Here is an 18,999-nt window from a genome sequence, read left to right as displayed (position 1 = left end):
TAAGGAGAGGCGAGGGTCTCATAAACCTGCCATTGGTAATAAAGCGAGACGAGGGTCTCGCACAAGGGCAGGGTGTCGCAAACCCTCGCCTCGGGTACTAAGGCAAGGCGAGTCTCTCGCACAAGGCAACAGTCTTGCAAACCCTCACTTTGTGTAATAAGGCAAGGCGAGCAACCTGAGTTGCTCGCAGATCTTTTCCGGGCAGAAGAGCTCCAAAACTAAGGTCCTCTTAGTACTCCTACCCATCCTAACCCCCAAAGGGAGGTGGTGAATAGCCTTATATCATCCCCTCGGAAGCGAACAAAAGAAGCTGTGCTGGACCTGAAAACCTGTTTCTTCCCAGTTAAGAGTTAGAAATGGCTATAACTCTGAAGTGTTAAGGCCTACGAGACTCATCGATGGGAGAGGAGGTGGCCGCAAGTAGCTGGCAGTCGTCACCAGCTGTGGCAGAGATCCCAAAGGGAAATTGCAATGAGACTTGTTTAGTACCCTGAGGATAAAGTACAGTGGCGGTGTCTAGGAATTGTAAGCAATCACCTAACTCATTCGTCGACAAACTCCGTAGAGCATGGAGAGGGAATGGATGAATCCAGGTTCTGCCGGAAGAATCCCCCGAAGGGGAAAACTCCCTTAGATGAAGGTAGTCTCTCCCGCGGATGGTAAAGACGACAAACCTCTGTTGCCGCTGTCTGCAATTCTCCCTGCAAGCGGGGCGACTGGACAGTGGCTGGTGGAGGAATTCTCCATCAGAAGGGAAAGTTGCTCAACACCTGGTGGAGGTTAACTCTCCCTCAAAAGTTAAAATTATCAAACACCTGTAGGTGAAACTTGGGGCAGTACTCTCTGCTTCCTGTCAACAAGCTAAGGTTCTGCCTCATCATGCTGAAGGTAGACATGAGTGTTGCCTGTGAAACGTAGCTGAAGCTCCGAGGAGTTCTTGTCAGCCACTGCTCATGCCTGTCCGCCGAAGCAGAGGGAATGTTAGGCGAGCAGCAGAGGAAGAGGCTAAAGACCTCTTGCTACCTTCCTTGCATGGGTGTAAGGTGGTAGCTCTAAAAGAAAGGAACATTTCATTAAGCTTTAGGCCAGTTACTTTTAACCGTAAACCAGTTGAAAAGGTTTGGCAGGAGAGAAAGACTGTCATACTCTATCAAGCACAAATAAAAAAGTAACGGTTAGTTACAATTGCTGGTGTAAGCAGGACGGTTAACCTACCCCGCTCTCCCCCACTAAGTAGCGGTGGGTAGTTACACCATGACAGAAAAGCTTATTAACTAGTTTCAGCTTTGCTGAAATAATACTCCATGGTAAAGAGCGGAAGGTTTGTATTTTGCACAGGAACAAACACCTTAATTTCCTGTCCAACAAATTAAGATGAGAATCAGCAGCTGAAGACCAGACGGAACAATATAGTACTTAAAACAAGGTAGAATGGAAGAATTAAAACACTTCTTCAGAACAGATTGATCACCAAAAATCTTACAGGACAGACTTGATGTGTTTCTAAAAAAGGGATTTTGACGTAGGAAAAATCTATTTCTGGGCGAAGGACCTGTGCCGCCCAGTGAATAAGCTCCATTTAAGCACTTATTCTTAGGTAATTTACTGCTAAATATACCAGAGAAAAAATGTAAAGGAGTGCTAGGTTAACTAGCTCGCTCACCTAATGGTGTCGGTATAAAATTGGGCGTATAATCCAGAGGTCCCGCACTATTTAGATTAATCCACGACAGAGAACCCCAATAGAGGAGAGCCGTTCAACCTCACTCGGTACTACTACAATGCATCCGCTCAGAACCCAACTCCTTAGCACCCAAAGTTTGGGGACTCCAAGGGAGAGGAGCTGGAAGGGTTCACTGGGCGGCACAGGTCCTTCGCCCAGAAATAGATTTTTCCTACGTCAAAATCCCTTTTCTGGGCTCGAACCTGTGCCGCCCAGTGAATCTATACAAGAGAAAAATGTCACCAAACTTGCAAAATAAAGGAAAAAACATAAGCGTAAGAGAAATACAGGATGCTTTAATCAGAGATGAGTACCAAAAAACAATTATAAGGGTATCTTAAATATGAACATAAATCCAATAAGGTAGGTATAATAATGCCGTGAGTGATAATATATACAGATACTCAGGAGCATAAAAATTTACAAATATAATAACAGTATTCAGGTGCGAGACCAACGAATACAATAGGGTATAAATGAGGCAGGTAAGAGGGAGAGATAAAGAGTCAAGGCATTAACCTGTGAGTTACTCGGGAGTAACTACGCTCCCTGCGGCTACTGTGGAAAATTTTAGGGCTTCCAAATGTTTAAGGTAGTGTTTCTTGAACACTGACGGTGATTTCCACCCTGTATACCTGGAAAGGTCTGTAAAATTCATGTGGTGAAAGAAGTTCACCGAGGTGGCAACCGCCCTGATATCATGTGCAAGAGGAAAAGAGTCAGGGTTAGCTTGTTTAATAAAATACAAAATTTGTTGCCTGATCCCTTTAATAGTAATGGTACCACCCTGTTCTCTAACGAATAGAGGCCCCGAGGAGTTAGAGGAGGTCCGGGATAGATAAGACCTAAGAGTAGTGACAGGGCACAGCGACGGATCTTGCGTGAGGGGAACAATTTTCCAGGAGGTCCATCTGTTTTGAGGGTCTTCATTCTTAGCCAAAAAGAATTTGTTAGGAGAAAGAAGGACCTCTCCTGAAGGCAGAAAGTCAATATGACCCGGGTCTCTCGACAAGGCTGCCAATTCAGAAATTCTTGCCCCGGAAGCCAAGCTCACTAGGAAAAGTGTTTTCCTGAGAAGGGGCATGTAATCACAAGAACTGTTAATGGTATCAGAAGCCAATTTGAGTACGTCATTAAGGAACCAGGTCACCGGGGTAGGACGAGTAACCGGTTTCAGTCTGGCACAAGCTTTCGGAATTGAAGCTAACAAAGAGTCGGTTAAGTCTATGTTAAAACCCACTAGGAAGATCTTTTTCAGAGCAGATTTAATAGTGGTGATAGTATTGGCTGCCAGACCTGATTCTAATAAAGATCTAAAGAAAGTGACGGTAAGGTTCAAGTTCATACAGATCACGTCTGAGTCTATTAAAAATTTTGCCAACTTTTTAACTGCAGAGTCATACTGACGGATGGTGGAATCCCGTTTATCTGATTCTAGGAACAAGGTGTTTTGAGGATCAATATTGGCACCATGCATAGCCGCAAACTTCATAAAGTCCATAAAGTTAGGGCGCTCTGAATGTTTGAGAAAGCGTACACAACGCGTGTTTGTACTATCTGAGACAGAACCGGATTGGGTATCGGGTGAGGGTATAGTCTCAACTCCCGCAGGAGAGGATACCAGTTGCTCTTGGGCCAGTTGGGTGCGACCAAGGCTACTTGTCCCTTGAAGGATCTCAGTTTGTCTAGAACTTTCAGCAAAAGATTCACCGGGGGAAAGAGATAAATCTTTTCCCAGTTGTCCCAATTCTGTGACATGGCGTCTGTGGCGTAAGCCTGAGGGTCTAGATTGGGAGCCACATATACTCTCAATTTGTGGTTGGATTCCGTGGCGAAGAGGTCCACTTGGAGGCCGGGAACCTGAGAGAGAATCCACCGAAATGACTTTAGATCGAGTGACCATTCCGATTCTAGAGGGGAGGTCCGGGACAGGGCGTCTGCCACTACATTCCGGACTCCCGCCAGGTGGACAGCTGAAAGATGCCAACGGTTCGAGGCTGCTAGGGAGAATATGGCTACTAGAACATGGTTCAGAGGCCCTGACTTTGACCCGCCTCTGTTGAGGCAGCGGACCACCACTTCGCTGTCGAGGACCAGACGAAGGTGTTGTTTCTTGGGAAGAGCGAGATGTTTCAGGGTTAGAAGAACTGCCATGGCCTCTAGCACATTGATGTGAAAATGGCGGAACAAGGGAGTCCAAAGACCTTGAACTTTCTTGAGCTGAGAATAGCCGCCCCAACCTGATAGGGATGCGTCTGTGTGAATGATTAATTCCGGGGGCGGAAATTGAAGGGGAACTGACTTTGACAGACTGTTTGCTCTTGTCCAAGGAAGAAGTCTTTCCCGTAGAATGGGAGGAAGGCGGACTTTCCTGTCCCGGAGCTTCCGGTTCGCCCTCGAACGCCAGACACGATTGATATCTTTCAATTTTGCCTTCAGAAGAAGATCCGTCACTGAGGCAAACTGAAGGGACCCCAGAATCTTCTCTTGAAGCCGTCTGGAACTTACTTTGTCTTTGAGAAAGCGTTTGGTGTTCCTTGCAATCTCTAACCTCTTGGGTCTGGGAAGACACAGAGTATGAGATATAAGATCCCATTGCAGGCCGAGCCATTGGAACTTCGATTTTGGAAGAAGACGGGACTTCTTGAAGTTGATCTGGAAGCCTAGAGATTGAAGATAATGGATGACTTTGTGAGTGGCTTTTAGGCAATTTTGGGAGGTGTCTGACCAAATGAGCCAGTCGTCCAGATAGGCTACTACTTGAATCCCTTGATTCCTGAGTTCCTGAACAGCGACTTCTGCTAGCTTTGTGAAGATCCTTGGGGCAATGTTGAGCCCGAAAGGCATCACCTTGAAGGAGTAACTTTTGTCCCCTAAGCGAAAGCCTAGGTACGGACGGAAGTGTCTCGCTATCGGGACGTGATAGTAGGCGTCTGTAAGATCGATAGAGGTGGTGACGGCCCCACGGGGAAGTAAGGTCCGCACCTGCGAGACGGTAAGCATTCGAAACTTGTCGCATTGAATGGACAAGTTGAGAAGGGATAGATCTAGAATCACTCTTCTCTTGTCTGAATCCTTCTTCGGGACACTGAACAGCCGACCTTGAAACTTCAGATGTTTCGTTTCTTGTATGGCGTTCTTTTGTAAAAGATCCTGGACAAATTCGACCAGGTCCGGGGTGGAATGTTGACGAAATTTGTTCGGAGGAGGAGGTCCTTGAATCCAACTCCACCCTAGTCCCTTGGAGATGATACTGAACGCCCAGGGACTGAACCTCCATTTGTTGCGGAAGGCATAGAGCCTCCCCCCTACCTGCTGCACCTCAGTATTGGTTTGAGGAGTTGCCTCCACGTCCGCCTCGGAAGTTCTTTCCTCTGCGAAAGGCTCTTCCCCTGCCTTTGTTCTGGTTAGAGCCACGGTGGTAGCCTCTACCTCTACCATAACTCTGGGAAGAGCTATGAGCCTCGTAGGACTGGTTAAAGGCAGGGGAAGTGGCGGAGGCACCAGAAAGCTGGCTCTTAGGTAGCAGAACGGTGACATAGTCATCCGAAGGAGCCCGAGAGGTGGAGGGCTGCGCAGGGGCAACAGAAGATGGAGGAAGAGGCAGCCGGAAGTTGGATGAAGCACTCTGTTGTTGCCTGAACTGGGTGGAGGTATATGGTCTAAGCTTCTTCCTACCCCGGGCTTGATAATTTGCGGGGTCATACTTGCGTTTAGGGGTCAAACCCCAACGGGCTTTAAGGCTCTGATTAACCCTAGTGGCCTCCGCCAAGACTTCCTCTACGAGATCCTCGGGGAAGAGATTTGAACCCCAACAGGAGGACCGGATGAGTTTATTAGGTTCATGCCTAATCGTCGCCTCAGCTAGAACATGCTTGCGACATCTGCGTTTAGCAGTAGCAAAGTCATACAAATCATAATATAACGACTGTAACGTAGCCTTGTTGAGAGACTTAAAAATACTCTCCGTATCGTAAGTCAAGGCTATCGACTCCGTGGATGTGGCCAGGTTTAGAGTACTGCCCACACGTAGGCGGGAATCATATTCCTGTTTAATGAGAGATTCCGGGAGACGGGGAAGCTTCTCACTAAACAAGACTGAGGCACAGTCTGCTGCAAGCTTGCCGGAGGTAAAGGTGGTATGGACGTTGTCCCAACACTCAATACCTGAGGGAAGAAGGAGGGAGATTGGATCCACCTCTCGGATGGGAGGCAAGGGCTTCTCCTCCAGAGCATATTGAAAGGCAAGCTCTGCCACCTTATTGACACATGGAGTCAAGGTGGTCTTGTCCATTAAGAACATCGTAAAGGAGCTTTTATGAGGCGTCAGCATGGTGTTAGTGCAGCCGATGTCATTCAAAAATCTGGCCCAAACAGATTGGGCTTGCTCCTTCGGGAAGATGACCGTCTCTTTGGGGACCTTGTCTAATCGGACTAAAGCTTCCTCGGTAAGTCTGGCATAACCATGAAATGGAAATGCCAGACCCGGAGGAAAGAATTCAAAGTCCTCTAGAGGACGAGTGCCAAGGCCCTCCAGAGTCAACATTCCGTCTGAGAACGGGGAATGAAGAGCCATCCGCCAGGGGTTGTTCTTGGCAAACGGCGGGAGCTTAGAGGCATCCGGTATGAGAGAGCTTTGGACTCTCTCCGGAGCTCCTTGCTCTAAAGCCCCAATTCTCTGACCGAAGTTAGAGAACATCGTGTCCATCCTCGACTGCATCTCCGAAACCAACTTTTCCTGCATCTCCGACACGATGCGAAGCATAGCTGATTCGGAAAGGCCCGGGCTAGCAGCAGGAGGGGCGGAAGGAACTCCCGGGTCGTGAGACTTAGAGGAGGAACCAGAGGTCTTTGAAGACGGGTTCGTACCATGTTTAGAGCCATGAGAAGTCTTATAAGGCTTGCGAGCTTTGGGTAAGGTCCTTGAAGTAGACTTATCCTTAGGGGGAACCGGGTATGAACGTTGAGACGAATCACGGTCCCCAGAAAATCCAAGAAAGGAAGAGCGATCAGAAGAAGAAGAAAGAGCGGGGCTGAGGATAGGAATCTCAGCGCCGGACACACCTGCCTCACTTACCACCCTACCTGTATCCGGCTCGTCTAGCAACATTGGTTCGACGTCCAGGTTCATGGAGGCAACATTGTCCTCCAGACCTCCGGGGGCGTCCGATGGATCTTGCTCTGGGTCGATGAGACCCGTTATAGTGGCATCAATGTGGGCAATGATGGGAGCTGCCACATGCCTAGCCACAGCAGCTGAAGACTTGGCGTTGGGGTAAACCATGGTGCAGTAGTCCTCAGATAGGACGTACGGCCGCTTAGACTTTACATTCCGGGCAAACCCACCAATCCACACCTTCAGTGTGGCCCGAGCCGCAGACTTTTGCTCCGGGGATGCCTGAAATAATAGGGGGAATTATAAAAGGGAGACTCCCAATGGTCCTTCAAGACCATAGATATCTTACTAATAGTAAATAAAATAAGAAGGCAATATAGCCAACGGGACTCACCGAGTCAGATCCAAGGGTAGTGATGAGGTCGAAGCAAATCACACAGTTATCCGGGTGCCATACCACAACGTCTTCCAGTTGAACCCCACAAGGGGCGTGAGATCGGCAGACGGAGTGGCCACAAGGCTGGTGCAGAACAGCTGCACAGGCCGGCGTCAGACAATGCACCATCTGTAAAAAGAATAGTATATGAGAAACTGTAATTCTCTTAATTAGGGGCGGGTCTGGAGGACCCGGGCCTAACATAGGTCTAACACAAGATTAGAGCTTAACTGTACTATTCTTTTAAATGGCCTAACATAGGTCTAACACAAGAAAAGAGCTTAACTGTACTATTCTGTTAAGTAGGGGCGGGTCCGGAGGACCCGGGCCTAAAATAGGTCTAACACAAGATTAGACTGTAAAAAATAAAAAATAATTTTTTTTTTTTTTTTTTTTTTTTTTAAGGGGCGGGTCCGGAGGACCCGGGCCTAACATAGGTCTAACGCAAGGTTAGAGCTTGACTGTAATATTCTTACATAGGGGCGGGACCGGGGGTCCCGGGCCTAAACATAAGTCTAACTTGAAACTAAAGTATAGCCATCCATTCCGGTCAAGCCGGGAGCATAAAAAAGGATGCAATAACAAGGAATTAAGACACATAGTGTCTGATTTCCCGGGGTGGGGTAGACCCCGGGCCGGGAAATAAAGGTATATTCAATACCAATTCCTATAGAGACTCCAGGGTAGTGATCTGTCATATATAATCATCATAGGAAATGTTATAAAATAATAGGGGGGCGGAACTGTAACTAAGAACTGCCAATCGAACCCGGAGGGTTTCGTATAGCATAAGCCAGAATGAAAAGTGAATATAAAATAGGGTGCACCGGGATCCAACTCTGTTGACCGGTGGCCAACCAGACTAGACAGAGACTAAACCGCCGGGCCACCCGGAGGACAAAGTCCATAAACACTTAACTACCCCCTCTAAAAGGAGGGAAGGCAACGGTCCCTTAGTGGAGGGGGGGAGAAGCCTAGCCTCCCACCTAGCTAGAGGGGGAGCGTGGGGGAGGATCACGTGATACGAGGCAGCAGGGCTACCAACTGACGATCCCCAACAGACAGATCAAACGGAGTAATGGCACAAATATTCATTATAATAAAAATAATAGCGTTAAATATATGAATAAACACATAGAAAATTTTTGGGCAAGGCATGCAACATAAATAATTAAATCACAAAAGACACACCTGATGGCTAAAATAACATTGCCGCCTTAGCACGGTCGGCAGCCATAGCGATACGTAAATGATATCGGCCCAAAAATTGAACCACGAGGATTCTAAACGCTAAATAATGAATATTCACAATAACAAATAATATTTGATAATAAAAATAATACACATAGTAACACCGCAAGTGAAAATTAAAAGCTCTCAAAAACAGGAGTACCAACTGTAGTGAAATCAAGCAAGATCGGTATGAACGAAGAGAATAACTCCTATAATATAAATATTAAACGATCTAGATTGCTCAAAACACAGTAAAACCCAGCTTGGTACTTAACTTAGACGGTGTCTCCTGGGAAACCGACGAAGAAGCCATAATTCACTAGAAAATATCCAAAAATCGAGAGCACTAGAAAAATGCGGGTTACTGCACAAGTCGTGCTAAACGGAGTTGGGTTCTGAGCGGATGCATTGTAGTAGTACCGAGTGAGGTTGAACGGCTCTCCTCTATTGGGGTTCTCTGTCGTGGATTAATCTAAATAGTGCGGGACCTCTGGATTATACGCCCAATTTTATACCGACACCATTAGGTGAGCGACAATTTTATACCGACACCATTAGGTGAGCGAGCTAGTTAACCTAGCACTCCTTTACATTTTTTCTCTGGTATATTTAGCAGTAAATTACCTAAGAATAAGTGCTTAAATGGAGCTTATTCACTGGGCGGCACAGGTTCGAGCCCAGAAAGAAAATTTGCTGTTAAGAATCACACCTAAAACTTTAAGTCATACAGAGTTGAAGACATACTATCAAAGCTGAGATCTGGATGATGAAGAGCCACTAATCTCGACCTACTTACAATCATACTTTGAGTTTTTTTTTTAACTTCATGCCACATAATTTGCACCATACACTAATTTTAGCTAGATCTCTATCAAGGGATTCAGCATCCCCAGAACTACATTCAGGAGATGGAATTAAAGCAAAGAGAGTACTGTAATCTGCATATGCCAACAAGCTTGCTTTCTAGGCCAAACCACATGTTATTTGTATATAGTGAAAAAAGTAATGGTCCATGAACAATACCCCGAGGAACACCTGATGTCACATTCCTATATTCACTATGGTGCCCATCAACAGCAACAATTTGCAATCTATTACTTAAAAACTAAATAATATAGCTAAGAAAAGACCCACCCACTCCCAGAGTTATTGGGTCTTTGACTGACCAGATAGTACTGTATAAGATCCCTCTCTCTTATGACGGCCCATTTTTCCTTTACCCACACATACACCCAACCGGAGAACCAACCTTACTTGTTAAAACACCATTTGAGAGAATGTATACGAGGTCCAAGCAGTTACCAGACATGTGAGTAGCTTCACTTATGATTTGCTCACAGCCTGATTCAGTGGCAAAGTCTAAAGCTCTTAAGCCATGGCGATTGGTAGGAGAAACAGAATTCAACCCCTCCCTATGGTGAGCATTGAAATCACCAACAAAGACAAAAGAGGCCTTTCTATCATCTTCTTGTATACTAGCCATAATGATAAGAAGACAATCGAAGATAGACTCATCAATGTCTGGATTCCGGTAGATTGAACACAAATAGAAGTTTTTATGCCTGACACAAACTTTTATTACCTGAATCTCATGACATCCATATTCATAGCAGGACTTATGAGATGCAGGGTATTCAGTCCTAATATACACCGCCATTCCCCTGGCCTTAGGGATGGCACCGTGTTTCAACATTATTCTTAAAACCAGTTAAAAGGAACTCGGATGAGTGCCTCATATTAGAAACCAAAGTTTCTGAGCACAAAAGATGCAACAGTAAGTTTCTGAATACTTGCATGAAGACCACGAATAATGCAATACAATAGATGACACTGATGAAGTCTTGGATGTATTGGTCCTGGATTTCACTCAATTTCTCCAAACAGGATAAGAATTAATATCAATAAAAAAGATTCATCATACTTAAAAACTAAATTAACAATAATGATAACAAAAGCAACACACCATTTAGAAAAAAAAAAAAAACAAGAGGAAGAACAAAGAAATAAAACATAGAGTGCCCGAATGTGCAGTACTCTCAAGCAAGAGAATTCTAATCCAAGACAGTGGAAGACCATGATACCAAAGATATGGCACTATCCAAGAATAGAGAACAATGGTTTAATTTTAGTTTCCTTCTCCGAGAAGAGCTGCTTACCATAGCTAAAGAGTCTCTTCTACCCTTACCAAGAGGAAAGTAGCCACTGAACAACTTCAGTCAAGTAGTAAACCTTCTGAGTGAAGAAGAATTGTTTGGTAATCTCAGTGTTGTCAAGTGTATGAGGACACAAGAGAATGTGTAAAGAATAGCCCTGATTATTTTGTGTATTTGTAGGCAAAGGAAAAATAAACCGTAACCAGAGTGGGGTCTAAAGAAGTATTGTCTGGCCAGTCAAAGGACACAATAACTCTAGCAATAGTATCTCATTGGGTGGCTAGTGCCCTGACCAACCTACTACCACAAATATCATGTGCTTTATGAGAGGCACTGGTAGAAATTTCTTCCAAAGATTTATACGCTCTAATGATCGTCTCACGTACTCAAAGAGATGATGTATTTTTGGTTATTCTTTTTCATATGACCTGTACTCACAAAAGGTTGGGAGTTGCAGGACGACAGAGACTACTTCACTTTAAGTAGAGGTGAACTACTCTTACGGGACATAGTAGCAGACTGTCCATACCATTAGTTACCTTCTTGATTGAGGAAATGAAGGAGGAGTCAAACAGATGATCGTTCACAGATGGATTCTGTGTCTTTGCTAGAAATTCAGGTACAAACAAGAAGGACAATTCTCTCCACTCCTTGGATGATGCTTAGGCGAGGAGGAGGACAGTTTAAAGCGAGAAGTCCCTGTAAGCAGACTTACTTAAGAGGTTCATAAGGTGCCATTTTTATGGACTGAAAAACCTTAACCACATTCAAAGTAGGGGTTTGATTTCCCATGGCTGACAAGACTACTTAAAACTTTGTTAAGGCTGAGAGGTCCCATGAAGAGTAGGTAGGACCCTGTTTCATAGGCTAGACTTCCTGTCATAAACTTGACTTTAGACAGGGGGTATGTGCCACTACTCGTAGCGTCATCTCGAAAGGCATACTCTTAACAGTCTTCCTTGAGGTTAATTGGTAAGGAAAGGGGTTGGTACCTCAACTCAAGTAGCCAATACTTCCTAGAAGGATGGAAAGGAGGTGGGAAGGGAAGGTCCAAAGCAGCTTCCCCCATGCCTTCTGCACTGTTAGGGGACCTGGGGGACTTGCGTCAAGTTCTACCCCTGCCCGAGTCTGGTATAGAGTACTCTTGAGGAAGAGAATATCTGATAGCAGGACTGATTCAAGGATGCCCGCTTCAACACATACCCAGTAGAGGCTTATCTAGACGAACCAGAATAGGGAATAAACAGAAGGGAAGAGAGGAAGGGCCATATTCTGGACACGTCAATTTCATATCCAGAGATTGAACCTCTACTGGTATCATTTCCTCCCTGATGAAAATCTCTTTTCCACTGTGGTAAGTCTAGGCACACTCTTACACTAGTAAGGGCTATTGGGTGTTTGGTTCCTGTTTCCATGGGGAGAGGCTCTTGATCCCCTGGTTTGAGTAGTTTGAAGTCCTAGGTGCCTGTAAATCTTAAACAGGCCTCTCTGTAGGCACTGTACAGCAGGTCTACCCCTCGCTGTTACTTTTCTACCTGAAGTAGCTTGTTTTCGTCTTGTGATCCTAGCTATTACCAACTCCACTTCTCAATGGGGAAGCATATTCTGAATTCCTTAGATTTAGAGCCTCAACTGGGGGTAGTTGCTCTGCACATCTGATTAAGATTGCATCACGTCTTTTCAGGACACAGTTTCCCCATAGGGAGATGGTCTGAAGTAGCAGGAATTCTAGAGTTGTAGCTCCTGCTTGTGACAAATCTGTACATCTTCATAAGGTATGCCGATCTCCAAGATCTTCCATCAATGCAAAGTGGGATGTTGGTCTAAACCAATGGTTGAGCCATGAACAGGCGTGGATTGCAGACATGGCTGCTTTCTCCAAGTCCATCATTTCTGGGCATGAAAAGAGGGATGATAATGCTGTCACATTCTCTGTTTGAGAGTACAGTACTAAGTTAGGCAAGTTCTCTAGTAACTGCAACAGGTTCTTGAAAGCTCCTGAGGGGGTGAAAATATCCTTTAGCGCAGATAGGGTCAGAAGTGGTAACTCTGGGGACCTCATGAATTTTCCGGGGCTGAAACCCAATTTTTAAATCAGTTTAGTGCCTCTTCAATCACTTGCAAGAGTTCCGGGCCATAGTTGGGCTTAAGATTCTGTGCTTGTGACTGAATCCTGCCTTTCTAATCATCTTCTGCTACAAGATTCTGTAAAGTAGACTTTGTCCTTGTTTCTTAGATGAAGGATGAGGTCATTCCTCCTTTTATCAGGGTTAACAGCAGAACCCTTGTCACCTTGAACATCCTCCCTTTGTTCATTCGTAAGAACCTTATGATGAGATAAGGGGGCGGAGGCAGGTCTGGTGAATCTCCTTTCTTGTTCATCCTGCCCCACTTTGGGATGTACTTCCTTCCTGCCTGGTGCATTATAAGTGAATGATTTAGTACTTACAATGCCTCTGTTTTGTCTTCGTTGTGGGCCTCTTCTGCGCTTTTTTGTCAGGTTGACTTCCAAATTGGACTGTGCCGCTGCAGGTGGGGGTAAATTTCTCCTTCCCTATCTTCACCTTTGCTATGTGAAGGGGAGGGGGGGGATTCCTGAAAAATTGACATTCTATGACCATCAATCCTGTTCGTGGGGCCATAATCTTGTCCACCATCCGAACTTTCCAGGGAGGGAGCCTCAACCTTACATAATTGCAGAGAAACATACTCATGCCTAACACTAGCATATGATCTGTCTTCACAGGGAATATCCTGGGATGAATAGTAGCCTTGTCTTTCGCATCAAGAAAAATTTAACTTGCAGGAAGGTTGACGTGCGTGATGACGCCATCCCGCATTGAGGTAGCAGCGCATACAGCGTAATCTGGCTGGAAGATTCTCCTGTTGGAATCTTGTCAAACATAGGTATTGGTGACCCTTCAACTCAACTTCCCTACTTTTGATAGGGAAGGAGAGGATGGGCTGAAAGGACTGCGTAGTTCCGGGAAGCCTTGGGATGTGACTGTAGGTAAAGTAGTCCAGCTGCCCTATTTATAAGCTTCTACAGATTGCTCAAGATAAGTCTCATGATAAGTGTCTTAGAAGCTAATGCTTCAGCTAGTTCTCAACAAGTAATATTGAAGGGAGGGTCTTGCCGCCTAGAAAGAGATTCTTCTCCAACTTCAGTCGGGAGGAGACTCGGCAACGAAGAATTCTCTCTCAGATTCCTATGGCGAGAAGCACAGCTCTCTAGCAGGGAGGGAGACCAATCCTTACAATAATTACATGGAGATTCTGTTGAAACTCTTGTCTAGCTGAGGGGCAAAACGGAAGCGTGTTCATGTCCATTTGGCTTGAAAGGACGCTACCCACCTAGCTATCCTGTCCTTGGCAAAGATGTAAATACTGTGATTTACAGGACACAAGCACTCACTCGTAACTCAGTTAATGAGTAGACACTCAAATGACTCTGAATTATAGAAAAAATACAAATCAGGAATGCTACACACCAAAAGGGTAGGCAAGATGAATGCAAAAAGGCTCGATTGTAGAGAAGAAGTGAGAGAACAACCACTGGGAGTAACTGCTTGCTTGCTCCCTGCACATGCCCATTGTTTACCCAGCAAGAAGCATGATGCAATCAACAAAAATTTTGGCTGATAACAGTAGAAACCATGATCAGCAGTAACCCCATTAAATGACTCAAAAGTTTGTATCTGCAAATCAATAAAGTAAAAAGAATGTTAGAAATATACAGGATTAAAAATAACTACTGTACTTCATTGATTAGCATTTCATAGAGCAAAAAGAGGCATAAGTAAAGTATCAAGAGATTTATTTGTTGTAAGAATACTTTTCTTACCCATCAATTTATCATGAAAACAACTAGAGGTTCTTACTTTTGTGATAATCAGGTGAGCTGTTTGGATTATACGCATTTTTTACCTGTTTTTCTAGCATGTTGAAACCTACTCTATCACAGAGAAAACCATTGAATCCAGATAAATCGAGTTTTGATAGTGTATACTTCTCTTCTGGCTTTTCATCGTCATCAAACCTAAAGGAAGAGAAAAAAAAATTAAAATTACTCTTTGTAATGAGCTAAAGATATTCTACATGTACAATATGAATGAAATAAAACTGATTAAACAGAGTGCTCTTTCAAAGGAAATAAACATTATCTCACAAATGCCTTTATCAGAGGTTTATGCTGTAATCTACTATGGAATCTTAATCAGTGATTTGAAACTGTAACTCCATGGTAGGTATGACCTTAGCAACTTGGAAAGACACCATATGACTTCTTCGCTTATTCTATACCATTAAGAAATAACCAAATACAAATAATAAACCTGAGGCTTATCATCTTTGGTAAAGTAACAGATCAGATCTGTAATGGAATACAGTAATTATACTCTGTTCATGCTCAACTGTACCTGGTACAGTTCAAGAACAGAAATAGTGGGCTACCCTTAAATCTGAACTCTTTGGTATAGATTTAAAAGTTTTTTTTTTTTTTTAAACCAGATGACTTTGCCACTTGCAGTGCACAGGTAAAGGCAACTCGTTTGGCTGATGTGTTTGTCAATAAAAAAAAAAGTTATGAGAAACTTGATCTTCCTCATTTCTGTCTTCTTGAATCTAAACTACTGTAATTAGTTTAGTTTTTAGTCCTGTGAAATCAAAACACTTACTGGTCCTTGATGTTGATAGAAATGTACAGCCAAATGGTATTTTTCATGTTTTTTATTAAGATACCTGATGTCTTAGTTCCAAAGTTGTCTGTTATTTTCCTTAAGTTAGTAAGACGAGATTATTTTTCCACTTTGAAAATTTGTAATTTTACTCCATTAAGTAAATGTTATTGGTAGCTCTAGCACTGCTGTTTACCAACTTCCATAACCTCCATACAGTATTATGTAAAAAATTTCAATGTACTAGTTAATGTCAAAATAGGAATGCTGAAGGTACAGTAATCATCTGTTCCCTAGTTTGCAGTTTGGCTTTGGCAAAGGCCTTAGAACAAACGATGCCTTTCCAAAAATTTTCATTTCCTAGTTTGCAGCTTGGCTTTTGCAAAGGCCTTGGAGCATACTATGCTTTTTAAAATTTCCAATGCTTTATAAAAATCCTTTGATTTTGGTCAGGAAGTTCATATATATTACCTTGACTTCAGTGCTTGACTTTGACCGTGTTAATCACGAGACCCTTACTTTCAAACTTAAATGGATGTGACTAGGTGGGTACTATCTTAGCATCATTATTGAATTTTCAAGTAATGGATTGGAAATCATAAATTTCTAAAAGTAATACCTCAGGTTATGAAATTAATTAGTTCCGGAAAGGCTTTCGCAACAATTTTTTCGTTTAATGAGTCGCGTTTTGCATGTGAATCGCCTAACTCTTTCTAAGCCCTATGAAAACACCACATTAAAAATGACAAATTTGGAAGTAATTTATATTTTTCTTAAAGATACAAACATGAAGCTATTTGTTTCTCCTCATTTGAAGTTATAAGATTACTTGCCCCCAATCAGAAGTTAGATCTCCTCCTTGGAACATGGTTTGCGTCCTTCAATTTCTGAAGGGTGCTCCCTAAGAACCGTTATGCCAGGCAACAGATCACCACCTCACTTTGAAGACTTTTAAGCAGGGTGGCATCTACCGACCCGCTAGTTAAAGAGGGTAGTGAGGGGTAGCGGGGATTGCCAGCTACCCCGTTCACTCAAACACCAATGTGTCTAACTCACTTTTGATTCCAGGCAGGACTTTCTAAAGGGACAGGTGATGGCAGAACAATTTGTATAAATACAGTATTTACAGGTTTGTATTGTACAAATTACTTCCAAATTTGTCATTTGTTCCCACACTGATACAAACCCTACGCTATTTATAAGGATGACTCACCCATTAGGAGGGTGGAAGTCTAAACCAACTGGCTTGGCATTTGACTCAGGATTTTCCTGTACGGGATTGGCCCCTTAACAGAAAGAAACCCTGACACCTCGCGAGAGCCTGAAGCTCAGGGATGTCACGAGCAGATCTACAGTCGGGGAATCCCACAAAGTCAGGACTTTGTTAGCTACCAGATGATTCAAAGACCACTGTCTGAGTTGCTTTCTTCAGATTGTCTGTGAGCACATTCCTATTGCCTGACATGAAGCTGACTGATAGGGACACCGAGTTGTCTTCTGTCCATCTTTACATCTCCACTACTAGATGGCATAAGGCCTGTGAAAAGGTACTGCTTTACTTGATTACGTAAGCCGCTACTGTGGTGTTGTCACTCATCAGCAACCCCGATTGACTCGCCAGGAACTGTTGGAACTGTTGGAGGGCTAAGAAGGCTACCCTCAGCCCTAAGGGATTTATGTGCTGGTACCTTTCGGATTCGGACCTAAGCCCTGAGGCCGTGTGGTACAGCATGAGGGCAACCCTCCCTTCTTTCGAGTGCATCCAAATAGAGCATCAATTCCAGGGGAGGGATGAGAAGGTCTATCCCTCTGCGAAAGTTCTTGTCTGCCACCCACCATTGAAGGTCCTTCAGTTGCTCTAGTTCCATGAGGTCCAACTTCTCCGACTACACCTGGATTTCATCCGCCACTGAAGAGATCAAATTTTGAGGCAGACATTGGGCACTAGACTAGTAAGGGATGACAAGTGACCTAGGAGATGCAATCATTGCTAAGCTGGAAGGTCTCCTCGTCTAAGGAAAGGGCTTGCTACCTTCCTTAGCCTCTGTACTATGTTGTTTGATGGGAAAAGCTTTCTAAAGTTCGTTATCTTCTACGATCATACACAGATATATCACTCTAGGAGGAGAGTAGAGATGACTTATCGAGGGTGTCTCTTTTTTACAAGAACCATCATTTTATAGTAGCTATCTAGACTCTCCTTAATTTTGCCGCTGTCAGTGGGTCATCCTACTCCCCCTCGCCGTTAGAATACTCTTCCTGAATGACACTCAGTCGCATGGCCTCCAACTCCCTCGGGTCATCCGTCGTAAGTTCCTCTTGGTGCTCCTTGATAAGCTCATTGATGTCGGCCTCATCAACTTCCAGACCAATGTTCCTACCGAGTGTAGCCATCTCGCAACCTCAGATTAAGCAACAGGTTCAGGATCGTCAACATTTTCGGCTTCGTCTTTAGCTTGGCCTTCGTGGAAGCCCTCGAAATCTTGTGTGGAGATGGCATCAGGCCACAGCTTCTTCCACGCACTTCAAGGTGCGCCTCAAAACCCCCTGCCATACTTGATCGATGATTTTGAGGCATATCACAATATCGAAATGCTCCTTCCAAAATTGATGAAGGGTATTTGTGCCCTCAGTGATTTTGAAAAATCTCTTGAAGAGATATTTCATATAAGGTTTTTTGAAGTTTGAAATCACTTGCTGGTCCATGGGCTGGAGGAGAGGGGTGGTGTTAGGAATTCTGTGCTAGGATATCTTCCTCAAGGACAGGAGGGTGAGCAGGGGCATTGTCCAACACCAGCAGGCATTTCAGAGGGAGGCGCTTCTCTTCCAAATACTTTTTCACAGTCAGGCCGAAACAAACATTTACCCACTTGGTGAACAAGTGTTTTGTTAGCCAGGCTTTTCCATTAGCCCTCCACAACACTTATTCTTCTTAATCACTTTATGGGCCTTGAAGGCTCGAGCAGTCTCCGAGTGATACACAAGCAGGGGTTTCACCTTACAATCCCCACTGGCATTTGCAAGGAGTGCAAGGGTAAGCCTGTCCTTCATAGGCTTATGCCCGGGTAGCCTTTTTTCTTCTGCCATGACGTACTTCGAATTTCTTAACAAAGGCTTCAGCCCCTTTGGTGTCCGAGCTCGCTGCCTCCCCAAGACTCACCACCGAATGTCTCTCCTAAATTTTTCAAACCATCCACAAGAAGCCTTGAACTCTGGGTGTGCCTGTTTCGATGTTCCTTCTCCTGTCTCGGATTCAGCCTGAGCACGCACAAGATCACCGAAATAGGGTGCTGGCCTTCTGGCAGATTATCGCTTCGGTGATAGTCTCCAGCCATTTCCTTGTCCTTTATCCTGACAAGTAGCAATCTCTCCATCTCCTCGTGGAGGTGGCTCCTCTTGTTGGAGAAAACAGTCACGCCCTTAGAAGATGTTACTGCTTTGATGGCTTCCTCCTGCTTCAGGATCATTCCTAGCGTAGACAGATTTCGGCCATATTCCTTCGCCTTCACACTTAACCGCATGCCAGCCTCGTATTTCTTGATTATTTCCATCTTCATCTCCAAAGAAAGCATCATCATCTTCTCTCCCTGGACATCAGCAACTTTCTTGGGACCCATGGCTAATAACGTAATGGAATATCACACACGATACAGTGCAATACA

The 18,999-nt window shown here is 44.3% G+C and overlaps 1 protein-coding gene across 2 annotated transcripts in view; it reads right to left on the bottom strand.

Moving 5' to 3' along the window:
• LOC137631713 (uncharacterized) overlaps positions 1-18,999 on the bottom strand; it is a 158,016-nt gene that overhangs the window by 45,767 nt on the left and 93,250 nt on the right. For both annotated transcript variants that reach the window (XM_068363590.1, XM_068363589.1), the window contains exon 5: positions 14,543-14,700. In XM_068363590.1, the coding sequence (XP_068219691.1) occupies positions 14,543-14,700 (158 nt within the window). The remainder of the gene's footprint in view (positions 1-14,542; positions 14,701-18,999) is intronic.

This window comes from Palaemon carinicauda, chromosome 40 (assembly GCF_036898095.1).
Source record: "Palaemon carinicauda isolate YSFRI2023 chromosome 40, ASM3689809v2, whole genome shotgun sequence".
Lineage (NCBI taxonomy): Eukaryota > Metazoa > Arthropoda > Malacostraca > Decapoda > Palaemonidae > Palaemon > Palaemon carinicauda.
The sequence above is the reverse complement of the archived record's forward strand: the minus strand, read 5'-3'. Positions and strand labels throughout refer to the sequence as shown.